Source organism: Pseudopipra pipra, chromosome 6 (genome assembly GCF_036250125.1).
Source record: "Pseudopipra pipra isolate bDixPip1 chromosome 6, bDixPip1.hap1, whole genome shotgun sequence".
NCBI classification, from domain to species: domain Eukaryota; kingdom Metazoa; phylum Chordata; class Aves; order Passeriformes; family Pipridae; genus Pseudopipra; species Pseudopipra pipra.
In genome coordinates this window covers 42,868,652-42,891,396 of record NC_087554.1, presented here as the reverse complement: position 1 = coordinate 42,891,396, position 22,745 = coordinate 42,868,652, and the positions used below count along the sequence as shown (strand labels likewise).

General features: G+C 40.1%; 1 protein-coding gene across 1 annotated transcript in view; it reads left to right on the top strand.

The window, feature by feature from the left end:
- SPTLC2 (serine palmitoyltransferase long chain base subunit 2) overlaps nt 1-21,177 on the top strand; it is a 77,670-nt gene extending 56,493 nt beyond the window's left edge. Inside the window, exons 10-12 of the mRNA XM_064658810.1 lie at nt 7,645-7,780; nt 9,847-9,976; nt 15,072-21,177. Of these exons, the coding sequence (XP_064514880.1) occupies nt 7,645-7,780; nt 9,847-9,976; nt 15,072-15,191 (386 nt within the window). The 3' untranslated portion in view covers nt 15,192-21,177. The remainder of the gene's footprint in view (nt 1-7,644; nt 7,781-9,846; nt 9,977-15,071) is intronic.
- The last annotated feature ends 1,568 nt before the right edge of the window (nt 21,178-22,745 follow it).

The window sequence follows — 22,745 nt, the reverse complement described above, 5'->3', positions numbered from 1 at the left end:
TCTGTGCAATCTCAGGTTACGTAGTATAATTGTATGTAATACTTTTCTGAAGATCTACAATGAAAATCTGCAGACAGCATCTGAAGGGGGGAATGTAAAATTCTGATTGCAAATATTGGCAGCCACGCGGTGTTCATACAAGCAAACTTGGAGGAAGCAGACTGAAACATGTGGAGCCACCTTGTCCCTGGAACTGAAATAATGAGATAGGAAACGTATTCTGAAGGATAAGAAATCTGTATGTAATATAAATATAAGTATGTATAGAATTTTTTTTATTAGCTTTTATAGTGTGATCTCTTAAAAGAAACCATTGCAACTTTGCTTTATACCTCCATCTTGTTTATGAATTGTAAATCACTTTTTTTTTTGAGGCTGATAGGGTAAGTTAGTGTAGGTGGTCATCTTTCCATTATTGCGTGAGCGAGTGCTGCCTTTGTCAGGGTTGTACACGTGAATAGGTCTTGATCCCTCTTTCTGCCTTGAGGTGTGAGTTCACGTCAGGAGCCTTCTTTCTGATAGATGATATTACAAGCGTCTTAAAATCATCTCTGGATGAAATCAGCACGTCCTAGGTCCTTAAACATCCAGTACAGCATTTTTAACAGCACTGTGCTCTCCCTGTTTCTCTTAGTGAAACTTTTCCTTAAAAGGTAAAAGTGCTGGCATTTAATCAATGTTGAACTGGAATTTTGTTTAGTGTTCCAGTGTTTAAAAAGTTTAAAATCTCTCTCTACTTTCTCTGGTTTTAAGTTACTTACTGTAGTCCCTAATAGGTACGACTTTGTTTCTAATCTGACCCTTGCTTCCAGGCAGATATTCTTAAATTGTGCTTGTCCTTTCTGCTACTTGACAAATCTAAAAACATTTCGGGTCTTTTTGTCAGCATGCTAATGTTATTAAAAGTTATGCTTGACTTGTGCTCTTCAGGAAAAGCCTTCAAGAGGAGAGATATCTGTATCTTGTATGAAAAACATGTTTATGGCAGTAAAAGGGTAGTAGTGCTTTTATGTCTTCTCAAAAAAAGAAATTGGCTGTTGCGTTGTTTTTTTTAATGATGAGGTATTTAGAAGTTTAGTGTCCACAAAACAACTGGACTTATTATGTTAACATTGCAAAAGATTTTCATAAACCCTTGGGAGGCAACTTTGCTTCTGAAAGCTTAGTGGAGAATCTGTTAAATCAGCACAAGAATATTGAATTCCTGGTTGAGATTTGAAAAATGCTTGTTTCCAAAACAGAATATGCTGAATTATGTCTTCCACTGAAACAGCCAACCAAAAGACAGAAATATAGGAATAATAAACAGAATGAAAATATAAGCCTTTGCAAAAACAAGGGGATTCTAATGTGGAAAAATTTACAAGCTTGATTATATTATAGCATCACTCTGACTTGAAGAAACAAACTTCTAGAGAATGATACATGTAACCAAGTTTTCCTCAGCAGTTTACTTTGATTTAAGCACTTCCAATGTCTGAAAATAGAGGCTTTTTGAAGTAGAAATTCTCTCTTATTTTCTTCTGTTTGGCTCATTGATAGCAAGGTATATGAAGAAAAAGCTCTATCCATGCTAATGAAATAGTACTTTATCTTCCATGTCGTTGATACTGGTGCTCTCAGAAAAGCAATGACAAAATGCTGCAACCTGGTCCATATCCTTTCCATGTAGGGTGTATTTAGCCATCTTCTGTTTGGGGACCAGGACACAATGGATCACTTTGTTCTCTGTGCCTTCATAATGGATTGTGATCTCTTTTGGTTTTGTTTTTTTGGTTGGTTGGTTGGTTTTCTGGGGTTTTTTGTTTGGTTTTTTTGGTGTTTTTGGTTTTTTGGTTGGTTGGTTGGTTTGTTTGTTGTTGGTTTTGTGGGGTTTTTTTGGTGTTTCATTTTTGTTTTGTTTTGTTGTTTGATTTTTTTTGTTGTTGTTTGTTTTTTGATTTGGTTTTGGTGTCTTCTGTTATTTGTTTGTTTTGTTTTCATTGATGGTTGACTTTTGATATCGTACATGTCTGGTAAAAATTTTAGTAAACTTATGTAGTCAAGGACTTCCATAAAATTGGGTTGTAGGTTGGTCATGCCATTTGGAAACAATGGTGGATGCTACAGAACTTGACCTTTCCAAAAGCTCTTTTTATTTCACACAACAGTCAGTAAACTTTAGTGCTCAGGTTATAAAACGCCTTTCAGCATTATTTTCTGAAAAAGTAGGTTGAGATCTGTTGCTTTGATGTTTTTTCATACCATGTGTATGCTGCTTTCTAGCAGGGCTGATGCACAGGAAGTTCCACCTGAACATAAAGAAGAACTTCTTTATTGTGCAGGTTAACTGCAACAGACTGCCCAGAGAGGTTGTGGAGTCTCCCTCACTGGAGATATTCAATAACAATCTGGATGCAATCCAGTGAAATGTGCTTAGGATGACCCTGGTTGAGCAGGGAGGTTGGACCAAATGGTCCCTACCGTGGTCCTTTCCAGCCTTACCCAGTCTGTGATTCTGCATATACACACACATAGAGAGCCATAATTTGCATGAGGACTTAGTTGGCAAAGTATCTTCTTTTAGTTAGCTTGATTTTTTTTTTTTCCATTTTTTCTTCTAAGAAAGACCCAAAAAATTAACTTGTTTAGTCCTGGGAAGGCATTTGTTACAAAGGAAGGATAAGTTTTATTAGATTCCTTGAATTGTGGCTGTCAGGAAAGGAGAGGACAATAGACCTGCCCGGCTAAGTAGTCCTACAAAATTGATAGCCCTCCAAGCAAAATATACCTGCTGAGGTCATGCTAACATCAGTAAAGTTGTGGTATTTGTCAGGGTAAAGTTATTGCTGGATAAATCCCTTCCTTGACTGAAATAAGCTATACTAACTGAAATGACTCTGCCACAAATTAAGGATGGCACATCTGTCAAGTAGGTGATATAATGCTTCTCACCTGTAACACCTCTGTGCTGTCAGTAGTTTGTAAGATGGGACAAGCTTGAAAAACAATGCAAAATGAACTACATTCATTTCAGAGACTGAAAGTAACTCTTTTTAAAGAATTAATAGAGTGTTTTCATTTCAAAGATGCCTTCTGGATCTGTTATAATAACTTGCCATAATCATCTTCTTGCAGTGATTGAAAATGTCTTTAATATGCCTTAGCCAATCTTACTAACAAAACCTACTTCTTGTTAAACACATACTGAGTCTTACCAGAGGCAGTGTGCTATCAGACTACATCTTCACAAGTTCTCACAGAATTCTCTGAAATCTCTGCTAGTAAATGTTTTAATTTCCTTGATCACATAATGAATACCAAAACTGAAGGTGTTCATTGTGTTACAGCATGAGCTGTTATTGAGGGCCTGAGTAATTGAGGCAATAAATATGTATCACAGGTGGAACGATTCTGCATGTACTGAATTGCAATCTGTTCATATAAAGAGGTTTTTTTATTCTAAATTTTTCATTTAATCATTATAACCAAATATGTTAGTGTTCAACTGGTATGTAAGGTAAAGGATGAAATTGCTTAGTTTAGCCTCACTGTCCATGTTGACAATAAAATAAATAGGTTAAATTAAGACTGCAGTAATAAAACTCTAATGCGTTGAACAACTAAAAGATTGGTTAATGGAAGAATATAGAACTTCATCATAGCTATCTAATGTGAACTCATATTTGTTGACCAACAAGAGCTTGTGCATACAGTTTACAGTTTCACTGTTTAGGAACCATTTTTCAAGATGTGTCCTACTATTTTGCTTTGAAGTCTTTATAAGAATTAAATAAAAATGTAAACATACAGCTTCCTTTTTATTGCCGCAAGAATCTTTGTTTTAGATCCAGGAGACAGTGATCCCTAGTGTGACAAGCAGATAAAATCCTGCTTGTGTGTTTTTGCCTATGTGAAGTTGGTTTGCCCCTTGGAGTTCAGTGTCAGCCATTAGTCTGTGTGTGTACAATGCAACTTGCCTTTTATTTCTCCAGAAGCTGTGCTGATGAAGTGTTGCACTGTTTGGAAGAATAGATTTGTGATTGCTCTCCAATTATTGCCTAGAGATCACAAGAGCTGGGGGAAAACAGATACATCCTGGTCGAACTGATTTTCTTTTGTGTCCATACCATCTATGATAGCTTATTCTTCAGCCTTAATAGATGGCAGAAACATTACAAATATTAGATCTTTGTGGCCGCGTAACTTCCCAGGAGAGTGTTTCTCCCCTATAGATGGCATATGACCTTTACTTTTGATATGATAGCACCGTTTTCTTTAGGGGATACATGTGCACTTTAGACTAAATGATGCCCAGGCTGCTGCAAGCAGGAAGTGTTTTACTGAATTGCAAGAGCAATCTTGATATGGCTGCAGTAAACTTGTGAAAGGGTAAAGGAGAAGTCATTAGTTAATCCTCTAATTCCAGTGTTGGTCTGTCAGTAGCTAGTTTAAGCCATTTACAGGACCCGTGAGGGACTTCAGATCAGTTGATCTGATAAGCAGTTCTAGTTTTTTAGCCTTTTGAAGAACTCAGTTCCAGTAATCATCCCTTTCTTCCCCCCTTCCTTCTCTCCCTGAAGGTCATCACATTCCAGTTTCCTAGATGAAAGGCTGTTACCAGAATTATTGCACAACTCCTATGCAAGAACAATTGGCAGAGTGGTGTCTGATCTGGCCTTTTTTTTTTCCATGGTCTTAAAACTGAAGCTGCATACTGCCAAAAAAGCCAACTTCTGGAGAATTGCTGCAGTCCTGGAAATTTTTTTAGGCCTACAGTTGAGCAGAACTGGACTGAGCTCTGAGCTTCAGAAAGATGCTTGCGCTGAGAAGGGACTTTGAGGCCCTCTCTGAATGTTCAAGCACTGTTTGGGTACAAGTGAGATTAGCAGCTGCTGTCTCCAGACACTGCTTGGTTTGTCTTTGTGGTCCCAGAAAACATGGTAGAACTGTAGTAGCAGTTAACAGCCCACTACACTAGTGTGTACCAGTGGGGCTGAACCAGCAAATGTTAGCAGAGCTGAACGCTGGGTATATGCTTGTTGCGTAATATTGCAAACCCTATTCAATTAGCATGTGGCATCACTCTCTGAGTGCAGGATTTTATATGGAATAGACACGAAATATGTTGAAGTGCAGAGAAGAGTAGTTGCACAAAATGCATGGATGCAGGGAGAAAGGCAATCAGGACAAGGAACCTGTGCTCAGTTCTTGTTTGATTCCCAGTGGTTTGCTTCACCACAGCTACAGTTCTCTTCAGATGGTAATGACATGGGGTGGGTAGTGAGAAGACACCACTGAATATATTTTCAAGTTCTTGGTAATATTATTGTAGCCACGGTGAAAAGTTTTTAGAGAAGTAATAATTTCAGTAAATTGCCTGATGGTTCTAAAGGGAAGTAAAATCTGGCAGACTTTTGAGACTCACAAAGCTGAAAAAGGCAAGCGTTTTCCAAATCTGTCAGTTGCTGTAATAGGTGATTACATCTCTGTAGAGAACTGAAAGACTTGTGCATGAAACTTGTTTGCATCTCAAAGCACTCTTCAATCTATAAGGACAAATCTAGAATCATAACCTCTTTTTATTGGAAGGAGTTTAGGGAAGACTTAGTGAAGCAGTTGCCAACTACAAATTAAGATTGCTCTTTAATCTTTATTTGGAAGGCTCCCAACAACATCGAAAAGGGTGTGAATGTGTAGAGGGGAAAACCACAAAAGTGATGAAGTTCCTTCTGCTTAAAGCACTGTAAACCATGCTTTATGGGAACTTGGAGAAAATGTATGTATGGCAAAAGCTGCATTCCATGTCATGGGAGAAGGGCTGATTATACATCACTTACCTGAAATGACAGAAATTGATGCATTTCTGTGTAGATGTGCAGATGCAGCTTTCTTAGAAGGTACCAAAGTAGCTTTTTTCCGCATGTAGTTTGCTGTGGACACTTGTGTATTTATTGACTGCCTCAATGTTAGAAATGCAAGTAGTGGCTTTTGGCCCACTATTGTTAGTATCTTGCAGTAGACCTGTTTCTTCTAATTTGATTGGGTTGTTTGTTTTTTTTTTTCAACTTCATTTTGTAGTCTGAGGTATTTAAAATAACCAAATAATTGGTCTGAAAACATAAAAGAAAGCTGAGTCTCCAGTAGAGGACCTGATCTTATGTGAACCAATTAAAAATTTAGTTTCATAAGCTCAAGATGCCTTTGTGTTTCACTGAAATCTTACTGCTTTTGGGGGAAGAGGAATTAAGCTTCTGCAGAAACTCTGGGGGGAGAGAAGATTAAGAAATAATGCTCTTAATGGAGAAGAAGAAATTTCTTAAATGGCAGTCAGTGCTGTTAAAATACCAGCTCCTACCCCCTAATGATAGGCCAAGTTTTGCAAACTTAACAGGTTTCATCCTTTTTTCTTATGCCTTTGATGGGATTTTGCCTTTGATTGCCTGGTTGTGGGTGGAATGTCTGATACTCTCGGCAACAAATACTATATGTTCTTAAAATTACATTTGTTCTGGCCTGGAGCAGAGATATTGTGGGTGTTGGATGTTTCTTTGAGACCTGACATTCCTTTTAGTTAATCACCTTATGTTATCTACAACTTTAAAGAAAGATGATTAATATCTAGCAGCTGACTTCACTATGTGGAATAGATCCACACTGCTGTACATATAAAGGTTTGGTATATGAATCACCCGTCTGGACAAGGCACTATTTGGATAATTGGTTATCCAGAAATATATTCTGTGGATCAGAGACAAGTAATTATAAGTGTTACTTATTATAGTCTCATCAATGGCATAGTGCTTAATCTCTTAAGCACATTAGAGTATTAATTGATCAGAAATGCATTATGATCTGCTTAGGTGAGATGATACAAACCTTTTTCTGGGTAAAACAGGAATGTAGTACACTGTGTTAGGCTAGAATTTAATTAAATGATGAACAGGTTGTTCTATGCATATCTGAACAGCTGAAATATTTCAATTATACTATCTAATGTCCTGTGTACTAATTTTGACAAATGTCAAAAAAATCCATACAGAATTTGTTGAATACATGATAAATCAGCTGCTGCCAGTTATGTGAAGTGAGCTGGATTATCAGAAGTAATTGGTTTAATTTAAACCCAGCTCATTTTAAGTGAAAAAGGTTAGGGAGCAGCCACGTGATCAGTTCAGCAAGGAGATCTAAAGAGGAAAGTAGTAATTTATATTAATACAGACAAGCAGGATAAAATGTGGTGAACAGCCCGAGCTGATTCAATAGGTTTCCATTAATTATTCAAAGTGTAAGCAAACTCTTCTTCAAGATGCAGTTACTAGTGAATTTTGAGAAAATTTTGAATCTTGTTTAAAAGCAGCTAACTGCCTTGTTTTGCCAGGTACCTCTTGATTGAAAACCTGATATAGAAAACTAGGGAATGCTTGGGCTTGATGGTTGTGCCTGTCCTAGTCCATTCAGCTATAGACTTGTCAGAAAATGCATGATCAATCTTGATTACATGAGGGAGAAGAAACTTCAAATTCCAATTTGCATTTATATTTAATGCTTCCATAAACACAGGTGGCACATTCATATTTTATACTTTAGCTGGAGGTCTTGTGTTGCAGTTATGCATGTGATTTTTGACAACTGAGTTCAGTCTTACCTTAATTTCTTTTCTAGGGAGAGCACGTGTGCAGCAACTAGCAGAGAACACAAGATATTTCAGGAGACGACTGAAAGAGATGGGCTTTATCATCTATGGAAATGAAGATTCCCCTGTTGTGCCTCTGATGCTGTACATGCCAGCAAAAATTGGGTAGGTTTATCTGTCTTCTTTAAAGCCAGGGTGGTGCAATATTGTTTTCTAAATATAAGAACAGACTGGTTTGATTTTTGCTTTTATGATCATTTCTGAGTCTTATGAAATATGGAAACATCCTATAAAAGTGAACTTGAGAAAATCTGGGGCAGCAAGGAAGCACTTTGAGGAAGCAATTTTGCCACTACAATTCATGTTTTAAAGGTTTGGGGGGTTGTTGGGGGTGGGTGTGTTGCCATTCTGTTTATATGTAAAGTGTATAAATGTGCTAAAGAGGAGTCGAAACTGAATAGAAATTAACGTTAAAAGTTATTGGAGGAAGTCTTTCAACCAGCTCCTGAATCAGAAGCAGCCAACATTTCCAGAGGTGAACTTTGAAAATTAAAAAAAGGAAAAGCAGAGGGGACAAGACATGATTGGACACAAGAACATGTATTTAATGAATCCCAAGTTTTTAAGAGGTCTGGATTTAATCAGTCAGGTATTAGTATTGTAAATACTAGTACAACTGGAGCACATAGCTTTATAAATACTTATGCATTTGTGGGGTGCCTTGCATATAATTAAGGCTAAAATTCTGCAAGGAGGATATAATGTATATATTAAAGTTTTTTGCAACATAAACATGAACCTGATTTCGAGGACAGCTTGGCTTTGACTGCTGCTTTTCATTGTCTATATAATGCAGTACTCAATCAACACTTTCAAATTTGGAAAGCATAGTTTCATTTTAAGCCTTACTGAACATCTCTAGTGCTTTACTAGCTCAGCTAGGCTTCAGTCTGGCTAAGCACTTTGGTTCTGTGACAGAACAAGCATCATCTAGCACTCTGCACAAAGGCAGATAAAGTCTTTCTCCACCCTTCTCAGTGTAACACAGTTTGAAAGTCCTGTTACCTTTACAGGCCTTGCCGGTCTGCAGTGTGCACCATCCAGCACACAGAGGCATACTGTTTCCACTGCCCAGCTGCTCTGCCAGTCAGTACAATCTTCTCCCTGGAAATGTTGATGGAAATGTTGATTAGCTGAGCAGTTGGACCACTAACTTGAAATGAGCAAGAACAAAGAGCCCTGACAAGAGTTGGCCCTTAGGATCTGCATCGGGTTTACTTGATCCTTTCTTTGTCCCTTGTAGTCTGTTTTTACAATAGTTTGAGGGTACTAAATGGATACAAAATGAAGCGTATCAGGATGCACCTATTTATAAGGAAAATAGTTGGGGCAGAAAATTTAACAACCTAGTAAAAGAATGTTATTTTTATACATCCTTATAAGCCTCTTAAGTTCATTGCTACTTCTCACAACAAGGTCAGTTCAAAACAGATTAACCATTTCCTGTGGCCTGTAGAAACACCCACAATTGCACTGCCATTACAGAAAGGATCAATATCTTTGTGCCTCTCGTAGCATAACTCACAGCCACTAATTTCTTTAATCTCTTTAAGAATTTATTTTATTGAAGGTAGTTCAATAAAACAGTGTGACAGTTGTATGAGATTTTTGCACCTTTCTTTGAAATATTTGGTATCATATTAGATGATTTCACAGTTTACTGTGGTGATTCAATGGTTCCCATGACAGGCTCTTAAAAAGTGGTACATTCTATGACACATTACTGTACTTTAATCAAGTTCAATTGGCGATAAAACATCTTGAAACTGCAGAAACATCTGCTTTGGGGCATTGCAGCGTGAGGGATTCCTTATATAGTCAAACATCTGAGCTAAAATCCCTATTTCCTATCGGAAAGATTTCCAAGCTTAAGTTACAAATCCATTTAGAAACAGCCTGCTATAAGACCAGTCTCTGCCACATATAATCTTTCAGCTTTGTTGGAACTTAATACAGTGAAACCTTTTGAGAAGGACCACCTCTTGGGAGTGAATTAAAAAAAGGCTTTTGTGAGCAGGCATTCTGCCTCTAAAAGAAAGCACCGGAAGGTCCAAATTGTGTTGTTACAGGCTTGCTTCAGCAAAGGCCTGTATGCATTAACACACTGAGACCTTCATGCTCTGGCTTTGCTGCCAGTGGAATAATTGCGACGATCTTGTTCTCTCCGGCAGTGCGTTTGGACGTGAGATGCTGAAGCGGAACATCGGTGTTGTGGTTGTGGGCTTCCCGGCCACTCCCATCATCGAGTCCAGAGCCAGATTCTGTTTGTCTGCAGCTCATACCAAAGAGATGCTTGATACAGTAAGTGTCTCGTCTTCCTTTTGCTCATGCCTGCTATAAACAGATACAACAACTGTCTGTTTTTTGTGCACTGGTTCAGTGTTTGGTACACAAACTAATTGAACCTAATCTTCGAAGTCTTTTGTAGTAGACCTGGCCATGACTCCATCTCTCTTTCCTTGCTTCAACAGTGCAGAATGGCTGCCTACAGTAAACCTCAGGACTTTTCTATTTTAGATTATGTGAAGGTGACAGTCTCATTCCTGTGAGACAATGCTTTTTCCCCTCTTAAGAGGCTGTACTTTGCACTGAACCTTTTAGAAGGAAAAAATTCTGCTTTTACTGACCCTAGATGCTAATGGTAAGAAGAAAAAAAAAAACCTGAAAACCTCTAAAACATTTATATTCTTCTCGGATGGAAGCACATGATTACTAGTGAAAATTTTTATTCCAAAGATTACTCCAGTTCTTCTTTACAGCTTCTGAGCACTTTTATCTTAAATAATCTTGTCCTAATGAGTCTGTGCCACGTGCAATGCCTTACTGACTCCTGCCTGCAGTAAGCATGTTCCAGAGGGAACGGAGGTCCTCTCTGAGGAGGCCTGCATCACAGTTAGGAGATGCTGCCTTAAAAAGTAAGGATAGCAGTTATTCTCTGACTAATAGAGTTGCAAAAGGATTATATGAATAAGCCTGACTATTCTTAGTATGTTTTGAAGTGGTAGCTACATTCACTCTTAAGTCTTCTGAATAATCTTCTTTGATGGACATGGCATGTATTAGGCACTGTCAAAGTTTTGCATTGTGTTTTTTTTCCCACTTTGAGGGTCTGTGACTCAGAACCTAAACTAGGTTGAGTCATGAACTTGGACTTCATGAGAGTAGACTCTGTCCTGTTCAGAGACCTACTTGAAAGAATCCCATAGGATACAGCCTTAAAGAGAGGAGGTGTCCAGGACAGCTAATTGATTTTTTTCCTCCTCCCTTCTCCCCTGAAGAATGATCCATCCTGACTTACAGGAGAGTGAATGTGGGAAGCCTGCATGGATCAACAACCAACAAAAACATGTTATGGAAGCATATAAAAAGGAGGTGCAAGCAGGAACAGGAGGAATAGAGACATAGTTCTGAGCATGCAGGGATTGGGGTCAGGAAAGCCTAAGCCCACTTGGAACTCAATCTGTCGAAGGACATGAAATGCAGCAGGCAGGGCTTTTATGGGTATATTAGTAGCAAAAGGAAGAGTAGAGAAAATATGGGGGGCTGCTGCTGAATGGCAAAGGGAATCAGGTGACAAATGACATGCAAGAGATGAGGGTACTCGGTGCCTTTGTTGTCACAGTCTACTCGTGAGGCTTGACTCAGGAATCCTGGGACCATAAGATCAGTGGAAAAGTATGGAGCAGTTAAGACTTACCTTTAGTGTGAAGGAGGCTCCAATAAGTTTAAACAAACTGAACATGCACAGATCCATGGGAACTGATGGGGTGGACCCACAAGTGTTTAGAGAGCTGACTGCAAGGCCACTCTTGATTATCATCTTCGGCAGGAGGTCATGGTGACTGAGGGAGGTTCTGGAGGTTTGGAAGACAGCACATGTCACTACTCTCTTCAAGAAGGGCAAAAAGTGTGATCTGAGGAACTGCAGGTTGAGAAACCTCACCTTAATCTTGAGAAAATTGTGGAGAAAAAAATCCTTGAAAGTATTTTTGAACATTTTGTGGACCAGAGGGGGATTGGGAGTAGTCATCATAGAGTTAGAGAGGGGAAATCATGCCCAAATATGATCAGGTAGGTAACACTTCAATATATAAACAGCAAATGGGACATATAAACAGATATTTACTAATGTCTTGTCAAAAAAAAAAAAATAGATTCAACCTTTTCACACTTCGCTGCTGCTGAACTTCCAAATGAACAGCTTAAAATGGCATGCTTTTTGTATTTCATTTTTGTTATGAAAATTAGTAAGGCAGTGAGTGGTGCGTGTGCAGTTTGGTAATATATGTTTAGTGTTGTTGAATAGTATTAAACAACCTGCCATGTATCTCTAGTGCTGTACTTGCTGCTTCTCAATTGTTTCTGCCTTGTAAGACCTGAGAGATTCTCTAATGTGACACTCCAGCAACAGACTGCTTAAGGAGTTCCTTCCCAGCTACTTGTCCTGCTGCTCTTCCCTTAATTATCCAAATTCAGTTGTTTCTGTTCCAAATAAAAATTTTGAACCAGTATGTTTGGAGAAGGCCCTCTCCTTCTCTTCCTTTCAGTTTGTATAAAATGAATAGTATCAGGGATTTGGCTCAGAGAACGATAATAGAACTGAGTGCATTGACACAAATGAGGGAGCAGTAACTTCTGGACAGGTGGACATGGAGTGGGGATGAATGGGTAGGATGTGGGAGGAAGGAAAAGAAAGAAAACTGAAGTCTCTGAAATCATATTGCTGCAAACTGAGCTAAAACTGAAGCTGTACAAACTTGATACGCTGGCACTACCTGGGCAGTCGTGCACTCATGCAGTCTTGCTGTTGGTTAGGTTCTTGTCTTCTTTAGTGACTAGCTTGAGCCTTTACTTTAACAAGCTGCTTTTGCAGGGTCTGTATAAGTACTACACATGCTCTCTTCCAAAACCTATCTGTAACTTTTATTACTCTGCTTAAAAAACCTTTTCTCCTGTCAATTCATTTACAAGTCTGTCTGCATTTTCCAGAAAATATTTCAAGTTTCGTGCTTTTAACATAAGATTAATTCCTAGAGTACCTCTGTAAGTGTTAAATCCTCTAAATTGATGAAATGCTTGTTCAATATATTAGGGTTTGTCTACCCAAAAAATTAATCCAGAGGAAAATGAGGTGTGAATTTTGAAGTGAATGAAAAAATCCTGATTCAGCTCAGTATGTGCAGGCTTTGTTCCAAGTTAGTGTAACCCACTTTAAGGTTCAAAATAGCTGCATGCTTTGAACCCAGAACATTGGCAAGAGGAGTTAATAAGGAGCAAGTCTTCATGTCAGTGAATTTGTGTTGTGTTTTCTTGTGATGCAGTGAAAAACGATTGATTTCAGGCAGCTAATCATTTAGGCAGCTCTCAGATCTAATCCCTCTGCTGAACTGTGGCAACAATATCCAGGAGGAGAAAGAACTAAAGTGAATGGATTTGGGGAGAGCTGACAGAGAGCTTCAGCTCAGCAGAGAGGACAACTTGATAGCCCATCTGTGTATGTGTGGGTGCTAATTAGGGCTCTTACAGCATTTTTTCTAAACAAAATTTATCTGAGTTTGAAGCATAGGGAAGAGAAGCTTGTCTTGCAAATGCTGATATTTGTGATACTTCCTTGTTCTTATTAATTAAACCCATATGATGGGAAACAGTTCTTAGTTACAATTTTAAGTGTTTTATGTAAATAAAACTTCCTTGCCTGAAAATATTTGGCCTAGGATCAGAGTGAAGTCCCTCATAACCTGTATCCCTGTGGGCTGGTGCTTTCTTTTCAATGATGAAAAATATATTACACTCTCCTAAAGTCAGAGTACACCAATGCCATTTCCTTTGTAGTCTTTGCTGGTCACATGGCCCTTTTTGTTTTAAATTAATAAAATCCTAAATCTGCATTCAAGAATAACAGTTAACATAGTCTTTCAACAGAAATTCAGCTTTAAATTGCTTCCATATGGGATATTTACTTAAAACTCTGGCAGACTGTGCCCACACTTCCGTTTTGTTTTGTTTTTACTGAGGTCCAACTTCTGGGTTTGTCGTTCCCCCAGATTTTAGAGTGGAGAGGTTTTTGCTGCCAGATATAACAAGCATGAGGGGCCATTGTTTAAAGAAACAAAAACTTGAACTATCCATCCAAAAAGAAAAAAGCATGTAGGGATATTAACCCCCATCTGCCAACTGTCCTCAAGAGACAAGCATTTGACCCAGAACATGTTAAAACTGGAGCATTAATGTTGAATTAGTGACATTCTGAAGGAATGCTGAATGTACCTATCTTAATAAATTTACAATTCAAGGAAGTGAAGGATGCCAGCCTTTGAATTAAAAAGCACATTGGGCTTGAACGTAATCTTCTGATCTCATTTCTTTGTTACTTGCCTATATAAAATAATTAGCATGACATACTGTTGCAGATTTGTCTGCAGCAACTCATTTATTTTGTACCTTGCTCCAGGAGTGTTCTGTAGAGAAATGAAGTTTATGGTTTGACTTTTAAGAGACCCTGTTGTGAACCAGTGTCTTATCAAAGAGATTGCAACATAATGGAACCATGATTAGCTGAGCCAGGACTTTCCTCATTTCTGACGCTGGCAGATGTTTGATCTCTGGTAAACTTCATAACATTTGAATTCAGGTCAAAACGGCAAAAGTTTGTGCTAATTCACTAGCAGTGTTCTGGGCCATCAGTAGCCTAAGTGTGACCTTTGTGGGAACCTCTGTCAGTGGGACTTGCTTTCTAGGGAGAAAATGCTTGGGGTCCTACCCAGAATGACTGGTTTCTTCATTCCTTGGATTGTATGGCCAAATCTCCAGTGTCATGTTGTTTACAGTACAGAGCTTGCATCACTAGTTGTATATGGACAATGCAAATTAACCAAATGTAGATGTAACAAATGCATCTACAGAACTTGTTAGCTTGCTATGGCAATTTGCCTTTTGCTTATCTTGCAATTTAAAAAATACAGTAGATCAGAGGTGGTATGCTAACACATATGTTGTTTTCATACTGAATGATGAATGAGTTAAACCTTCATGTACATTTTTTTCTGCTTCAGCTTCATTACCTCCAGGAAGGAAGGAATATTATTCTCATTTTTTCTGTTTATGAATAGTCATGGGGTTTGCTGGATATTATGATCCTTCTTTGGAAGGGGAGTAGTCAGGTGGATGCATAGGCAGTCTCAGTTAAGTGACCAGTGGTGTTGACTTTGTCTCAAAACTCCTGAATGCTAAAATCAAAAAGAAATCCTATGCACTTCTGAGGTTACCGGTTTCTAGCATAGTAAAATCTGAAGTGAAATGGCTGTCAGAGTAGTCTGCAGGCATGCAAACAGAAAGATGTGTTGATAATGTACTTGTATCTGTCTCCTCTGCTGATCTACTGTGGTCTCCTTGTCAGGCTTTAAAAGAAATCAATGAAGTTGGGGACCTTTTGCAACTGAAATATTCCCGTCGCCGTTTGGTACCTCTCTTGGACCGGCCGTTTGATGAGACAACATATGAAGAAACAGAAGACTGAAGCCCTTCCATGTGCCTCAGGGGGAGGGACACAGCCCATGGGACACTCCGTGGCACACAGGCCACAGCATCCGTGAACAACACACTTATGACTGCTTAGCATAAAAGACATTTCCTCACAATACTGAAGTGGCCACATCAGCTCTAAATGGCATTTTGTAAATAGGGAGAGGATTTAAAAAAAAAGCTTTGATTCCTATGTCTTCAGGGTCTGGCCCTAGAGGTGCTTGGCTTTATTTTTTCTTGTTGCTTTTTTTTATTTATTTGTCTCAATGAATTCACAGCAACTCAAGTTGGCTGTGGCTGATCAGTTCAGACTTTGTATGCACCATTAGCCTCCCAAATGCTGGCTGAGATGTTGTAAGCATGTGTGATGCTGGCATGGCAGCATTTCCAGTGTCACTGCTAGGTGTCTGATCTTCCCAGTAAGGAATGAGCTGACCTGTCTGTTCTTGGAGACTTCCTAGAGAAACTGTTGATTGCTAACTTCAACATATTTAACAAGATGCATAATCAACCAAAGTTGTTTTTTTTCATTTGCAGTTACTTCTGTTTAAAACTTGAATTTAGCCTTTTTAAAATAAATGTGTTGCTGACATGTCACTGACAAGACCATTGTTCCCAAACATTATTTAGTTTTTTAAGCCACAGGCAGAAGGACTTCTGGAACTCTAGGCTCTTTTTCTTCCCAGTATGGATACCAGATTGTCTCCTGGTTTGGACACTAATTGTCCCCTTGATATAGGGTAAGTGATGGAGAGGAGTTTTGTTTGGGTTGTTTGGGGGTTTTTAATGGGTTGTGTTTTGTCTTCTGACATACTTCTCTTTAAAAAAAAGGAAAAATGTGGATTTAGCATGTGTTGCTTTCTTAATTTCTCTTGCTTTATAATTCTTTTAAAATTGTGAACAAGTCACTGCTAAGTTCTAGGAGGATATTCCTGGGTTTAATTAAACCAGAGCAATCCTCAAGCTTCTTCTTAAGACTGAAACCCCTTAATAAGCAGGTCTATACAACGGGTGACTTAGGAGAACCACTTATTTCATGCAGATCTGTGAAACTGTGATCTGTTTCTTGTCATATACGAGGTGTTCTTCACTGGCCTTGTTGCTCATATGGACAGCTTGAATCTAGTAATTCCATTCAGCCAGACAGCAAAGTCTCTGTTGGCAGCTGCATGTCTGTGTAGGCCTTCCCTGAAGAATGTCCTTGTAATTGCATTTAGTTGGACATCTTTATTCTTTTGTGTTTCTGTTACTGATCAACACTGATTAAATCAGTGTTCACTGAGCCAGTTGCTGTTTGGAATTTTTATTTTCAAGTTTCATACTATCCCTGTGTTTAAAATAGACACCTTTGCTCTAACACATCTTAGAGGAGGTCTGCTACTTAGTTATTGCATCTTGAATTCTTTCAGTGAACAGAATGGATCAACAAAGATGTACCAAAAATTTTGAACAGGAGTCAGTTGCAGTATAGCTTGTTTCTGTATTTTATACGTAGTCTGTAGGATTCCTGCAAAGATAGTAAAACATTAACGTTGTGTCACTTGGATTGGGCCAGCTCTTCAGTCTGGGTTAGCAAGATGCTTTTTGCAGGTGACTGGGATTTTTTGAAACAGATTCTTCATCATAATGCTAAAGCAGAGTGCAGCTCTAAGCTCTTTGCATGGTGCTGCAAAAAAAAAATTAGTTTTTTTAAAGTTCTTTTATGTTCACTCTGCAACTAACAGGAAAGGAGTGCTTTGACCACAAGAACCAAGCAGTTCTGCAAATACATCTGGTGATTTAAAGAAGAATTGGCTTCTATTTTATAGAATATCTGTCTTCATGCATTTATAGATCTTGTTGCATTTGAATGTAGTGGAACTTCAAAACACTGATTCATTTTTTTACCACTGAATTTCAGAAATTTAATTATATGAGAAAAACTGAAATTGATAGTTTGAAAATAGGTCCAGATAACTATTTATGTCTTAGTCCATTAATGTTGATTTGCTCTTCTTCTGGAGCCAAGTGTGTGCACAAGTACGAGAAGTCTTTATGTGCAGCTTTGATAGCTATGAAGTAGTCTCATTTGTTCAGCCACAGAGTGGATAAGCTGCGTTTAGCTGAGCTTACTTTCTCACCTGTGTTCTGCCCAGGACTAGCTCTAACATTCCAGCAGATGACCTGCTTTCTGACTTCAAGAAGCTTTACCTCAAAGAATTATTGCCTTTTTTTTTTTTTCTCTTTTGGATTGTAGTAGGGAACAAGATGAGGTTAGCTCAGGAAGACCTGACTTCAGCCCTGATCCTATTAACTTGATCATGGAATGGTTTAAGAGCAGACAAAACTGACCACCTTGAAGCTTGGGTCAGTAGGTAGCTGTTTTGAGCATTCACAAATGTACAGTGTGTTTGCTGTGTAGTCAAGTCAATTTGAAAACTGTGATATATTAAGTTAGAAGTGAGTTATCATAGATTCTACAAGTCTCGAGTCCTAATCTTGTCTCTGGGATTCACTTTTAGAACAGCTTGTCTTTAGAAGGGAGAACAGCAGCTGGACAAATCTTAATATAGGCAACTCCTGTGTAATACTGCTGAAATTGTCAGTATTAAAAAATTACTGGTGTCCATTTGGATTCCAGGTGTACTTGTTGAGGTAATTGTGTTCAAGCTTCTGCCTTTTAGTATCTTTCTTCTGTGTCACACTGTCTGCAGATGACTTTGAATTTTGCATTGCAAAGACATTTCAGAAATCATTCAGGCAGTTAGCATTTGCAAACTGCTTGGTTACATTTCATCCTTGCTGTATCCTTTTTGGGAAGCAACTTTCCCCTGGAGGCCTTTTATTCAAGAGAACCTGTTTTGCCAAAATTTGGTACCTGTTGAAACTGCTTCTGAAAAAGTAAGAAGTTACAAGTCCAAGATTTTGCACTTTTAAGTCAGTAATTCACTGAGCATGAAAGCCAGGAAAAGCTTTTTGCATCTACTAAACAAACTCCTCTTCCACAATGGAAGGAGCAGTACTGGTTTGTGCTAGGCAAACCTACAGCATGTGTGCTGTCACTGTATGCGTAAGATGGATTGCTGCTTTGATACTTATGTACTGACCAGAAATCTGTCTCCTTTTTCTCCTGGCAGTAGATGTGAATGAAAGAACCAATCTTGAGAGATCACAAAGGACAAAAAGCTGCTTAAGAAATAAGACTTCAGTCTTTGCCAACTTTTCAGAGACATTCTAATTGAAAATGAGTCCTGGTATTTCTTAAGAGATGCAAAATTCAAAAGAAAATGAAGGCTGCTTTTGAACAAAGGATTTTGCCCTGTACTGTGTGTTGGCTAAACTTATACATAAACATACAATAGTTACTTTCCCAGTACCTCTCTGAAGAACTTAGCAAGCAAGTTTTTGCCTCTGGTGAGCAGAGTGAAGAGTTTAGAACCATAACTGTTTTTTAAGGCTAATGGCCATACTTTTTCACTCGTAAGAAAACTGAGAAGCTCCTATTACTGAGCATCAGCAAAGAGTGAGAGATGTGCTTCTTGTTAGAAACTGGCCTTCCCAAGTAGACCTTTGTCTGAAGGAACTTGATTCATAGTTTTTCTGTAGTTCTTCAGCAAAGAAGAAACCAAGTTTTTTTGTGTCAAAATAATCAGGGCTTTCTTTTTTGTTTTTTTATGTGACACAAACTTTTGTATAGTGTGTGTATGTACGTGGTATATTTAACTCTGTAGTTTCTATATATTTTCCTTTCTAAGTAGCATCCTTAATGAGCTGTTCTGGTTCTTGAGTTACTGGTGTGACACGCTTATGCTTTAGGCAGACTCAGGAGTGAGTTGACCAAACATCTTACTGTGATGAAGTCATTCAGTGAGGGGATTGCATCATCCATCCTCCTCTTGCTGTTTCCTCTAAGAGTGCAGAAGTGGTACCCACTGCCAGAGCTGCACCTTCACACAAAGCAGGCAAGGGAAGTGTGCCCATAAAATCAGTGACTGTCTGCTGTGTGGATGAAGGACCAATACAGCAGAGGTGGAGAAAAGGGGTAGTCAGGCATTACTTACTCTCAGCTGTACATCAAGGATCTTTCATGTGCACTGGAACAAGTATGCCTAAAACAGGAATGCAGCTTTCAGTGCCTAAAGGGACACTCCTCTAAAACTCTCCATGCCAAGTAAATCCTCTCCTTCTATACAAATTTTAATTTCTTTACATCTGGAAAGCATTTGGCTTACAGCTGTTTGCTTGTTCAGAAGCCGTGTTATCCATTCAGGGAGATCATAGGAGAGGCTGGAGGAAAGCATGAGCATGACTCTTCATCTGAGAGAACACCTTGCTCCATTGGATCAGGAGCACTATGTATGAGCCCCCTTGCTGCATTACAGAGAAGGAAACTTGTGGAGATGTATCCCAATATACTGTGCTCAGTCAGAATTTATACAGTTTATATATATTATTTTTACAGTTTATATGCAGCCTATGAAAGTGTCAGGCATGGTCTGTGTGGGTGGCACCTTCTGCATGGAGATCTGAGATACCTGCAGTCTGGTCTGTTTTAGCACTAGAGAAGTACTGAGCTGTTTGGGAATGCTTAGTGTGATCCTTCAGCAGGTGCATAGCTGGCTTTGGTGCTGGACCTGGCACCCAAGTGGCAGTGGACCACTGTTTGGGAAAAGCACCGGTCATTTGACCCATGTAACTTGAATATGGTTTTAAAAGAAAGGAAAAGAAAAAAAAAAAACAACTCATATGCCATTGTGATGGCTTTGTATTCCTGTAAACATCCCCAGCCTTGCAGTTGTTCACCTGTTCAAGGATTTGGACTTCAAGCTAGAGCACAAACATTAAGTGTTTGTGTGAACTATTTTGCTTTATCTTTCACTAAAAAGAGAAGCATTTGGTGCGGACATTGGAGCTGTTGTGTTTATATCCCCAAAAGGGGCCGGGTGAAAGAGATGACAACGGTGGTGTGTGTTGAAGGCCTTAAGCTGTGACTCTTGGTATGAAGAATTGAAATTAAAACTGACCTTGAAGAATGCAGTGAATTTTAACCCATGGAAGAATACTCTGTGCTCTTAGTTAAAGCAGTATGTACTGCTGTTTTCTTGGGAGGGAGAGGTTTAGAACTCAATTTGTGTGTGACCCTGGCTAGCAGCTGTTTAGGAAATGTCTGTATGTGGGAGCCAAAAGTAGTGCAGTTCTCTGCACTAGTGTTCCTATGTAGCTTATATAGTTCCTGTGTAGTTCCACTGGTAACTTGTTCCTGGGCTGCTGAAAGCGGGAGACTTATTGAGAGGGTCAGGGACTTCAGAAGCATTGGCAGCTAGCAAATTCATTTCTTCAACAGTAGGTAAACAGGTCTCACATGAATATGCCAAGGGTTGGTGCTGTTCCAAAAATACCCATGGCGAGGTGAAACATGCACCAAACCATCTGACCACTGTAAAACATTTCATTTTTTTTGCCAAAACTCATCCTGTTCATACAGTATTTCTGATACCCCTTAATGGTATATTAAGCTTAATGCATCTCCAGCCTCCCAATGTTAATTTCAGACCCATTTGAGAGAGGACAGAGGAATGCTGGAGCCTGAGGCTTTAGGTTAGCAGCCCCAAAGCCAATGGTGGCCCACATTTCCACAAGCCCTGGGCAGCATTACCAAGTCACAGCACTTCGTCTTAAATTGCACTGTATTCTTATGCCTCTGTGTTGCTATAATGTACATATATATTGGATTTTTTTGTAGATAAGACATTTTAGATAAAATTTTTAAATGGGCTCCCCCCAAAATATTTTATGCCAGATGTCTAATTTTTTTTACACTCGTGATTAACATGAATTTGGATGCTCTTTGGGCAGGGAAAAAGATAAATAGATGGTACATTGGCTTTAAAAAGGTAACAATGCATGTTTAAAAAAAACACTGGAGAAAAAAACTGCTTGGGAAAAAAATTCATTCAAATATATTCTATGTTCTGCATAATAAAGACTTTAAAAAAATGCTATATTGTGGGTTTGGCTTTTTTTTCTTAATGCTAATGAGGCTTTTCCCTATTAGGGAGACCAAACCCTTTTTCTCTTCTTTCCCTATCCCTCTCCCACCTACCCCCCAAAAAAAACTCAAAAAACCCTAACACCCAAGTTTCGTACTGAAATGACTGTGTAAAACCGTAGCCTGTTTGTTTGCTCACATCAGTGTTCCCCTCTAGTCATGTACTCCAGAACCAGGAAACCTTGCGTGTGAGATGGATGCTCAGCTGTTTTCTGGCAGTCTCAGGTCCCTTGTACAGCAACAGCCTTGACATGCAATCTAGAAAAGCTGCTTCTGTTGCAGAGAAACACCTGCAGTGGCAGCTACTCTTCCTGAGGTGCAGCACTCCCGCGAGGGAGTGCCCATCAGAGCTCAGCGCTCGCCATGGAAAGCTGGCTGTGCTGGAAAGCCAGGCTGCTACCCTTGGGTGCTGTTACAGTGTCAGGCTGCTCTCAGCTGTCATGCTGCTAATGAGATGTTTGAAAGGGCTTCTTGATCCATCTCGCAAGGGATTCTTGACCTCACATCTGTCTTGCAGTCTGTGTCTTGTTTTAAACATTTCCTTCCATTCATCTCAGCCTTAAGTCTGCATAAACCAGATGTCAGTATTTGAAAAGGAGGTGCAAGTCCTAGTTTTAACTGTGGCTACACAAATGGGCCCAGGTGATTTGCAGCTCTGTGCTAAGGCTGCTGTAGAAATGTTTTTTCTGTTCAAGGTGTCCCTTTCTGGGACACTGCCAGCACTGGCACTTTTCCTCAGCAGGCTGCAAAACCTCCTTTCAGTGTCTTTCCTTAATAAGTTTTTCATAGTCCTTTCCCTAGTAATTTCCTTCACAGGCTCATGAACGCCTGTGGAGATCCTGGAATAGATACTCTAGACCCAAAGTAAACAGCCACTCCATGTTTCCAAAAGCCTTTGAGGGTTAGATAAGATGCTGCCGGCGTAAAAGACAGCAGATCAAGGAATAAAAACTTATTCTGAGTGGTGGAAACTTCCTCCCGCAGCTCGGGAACAGCCGGAGCTTTCACTGGGGAGCACAGAGCCCCGTTTCTGCCTGTCGCGGGCCGGGCCGGGAGCGGGGGGGCTCGTCCCCGCTCTCCCGCGGAGCGGCCCCGGTGCTCGGAGAAGGAGAGGCAGCGGCCTTTGCAAGCTCTTCTCCCCGGGGGCGCGGCGGGAAGCTCCGAGCCCTGATGCGCTGAGCCCCTCGCCCGGCCGCGGCCCCGCTCCTGCCCCTCTATCCCGGGCGCCTCCATCCTCCCGCCTCGTGCGGCCGGGCCGGAGCCGCCGGGCCCCGCGGCCGCCCCGCCCCGCCGGGAGGGCGCTGCGGCGGGGCTGCCCCGGCGGGAAGCGCCCGGTGGTGCCGCTGGGCTTGAGCGAGGCCGGCGCCGCCGAGGCGAGAAACAAAGAGTCCCGGGCCGGGCGGCCCCGCCGGAGGGGCAGCGCCCCGCGGGCACAGCCGGGCGGAGGGGGCGGCGGCCGCCCGGGCCATGCAGCTGCCGGGAGGGGAGGAGCGGAGCGGGCGGCGGCGCCCCGGAGGGGGC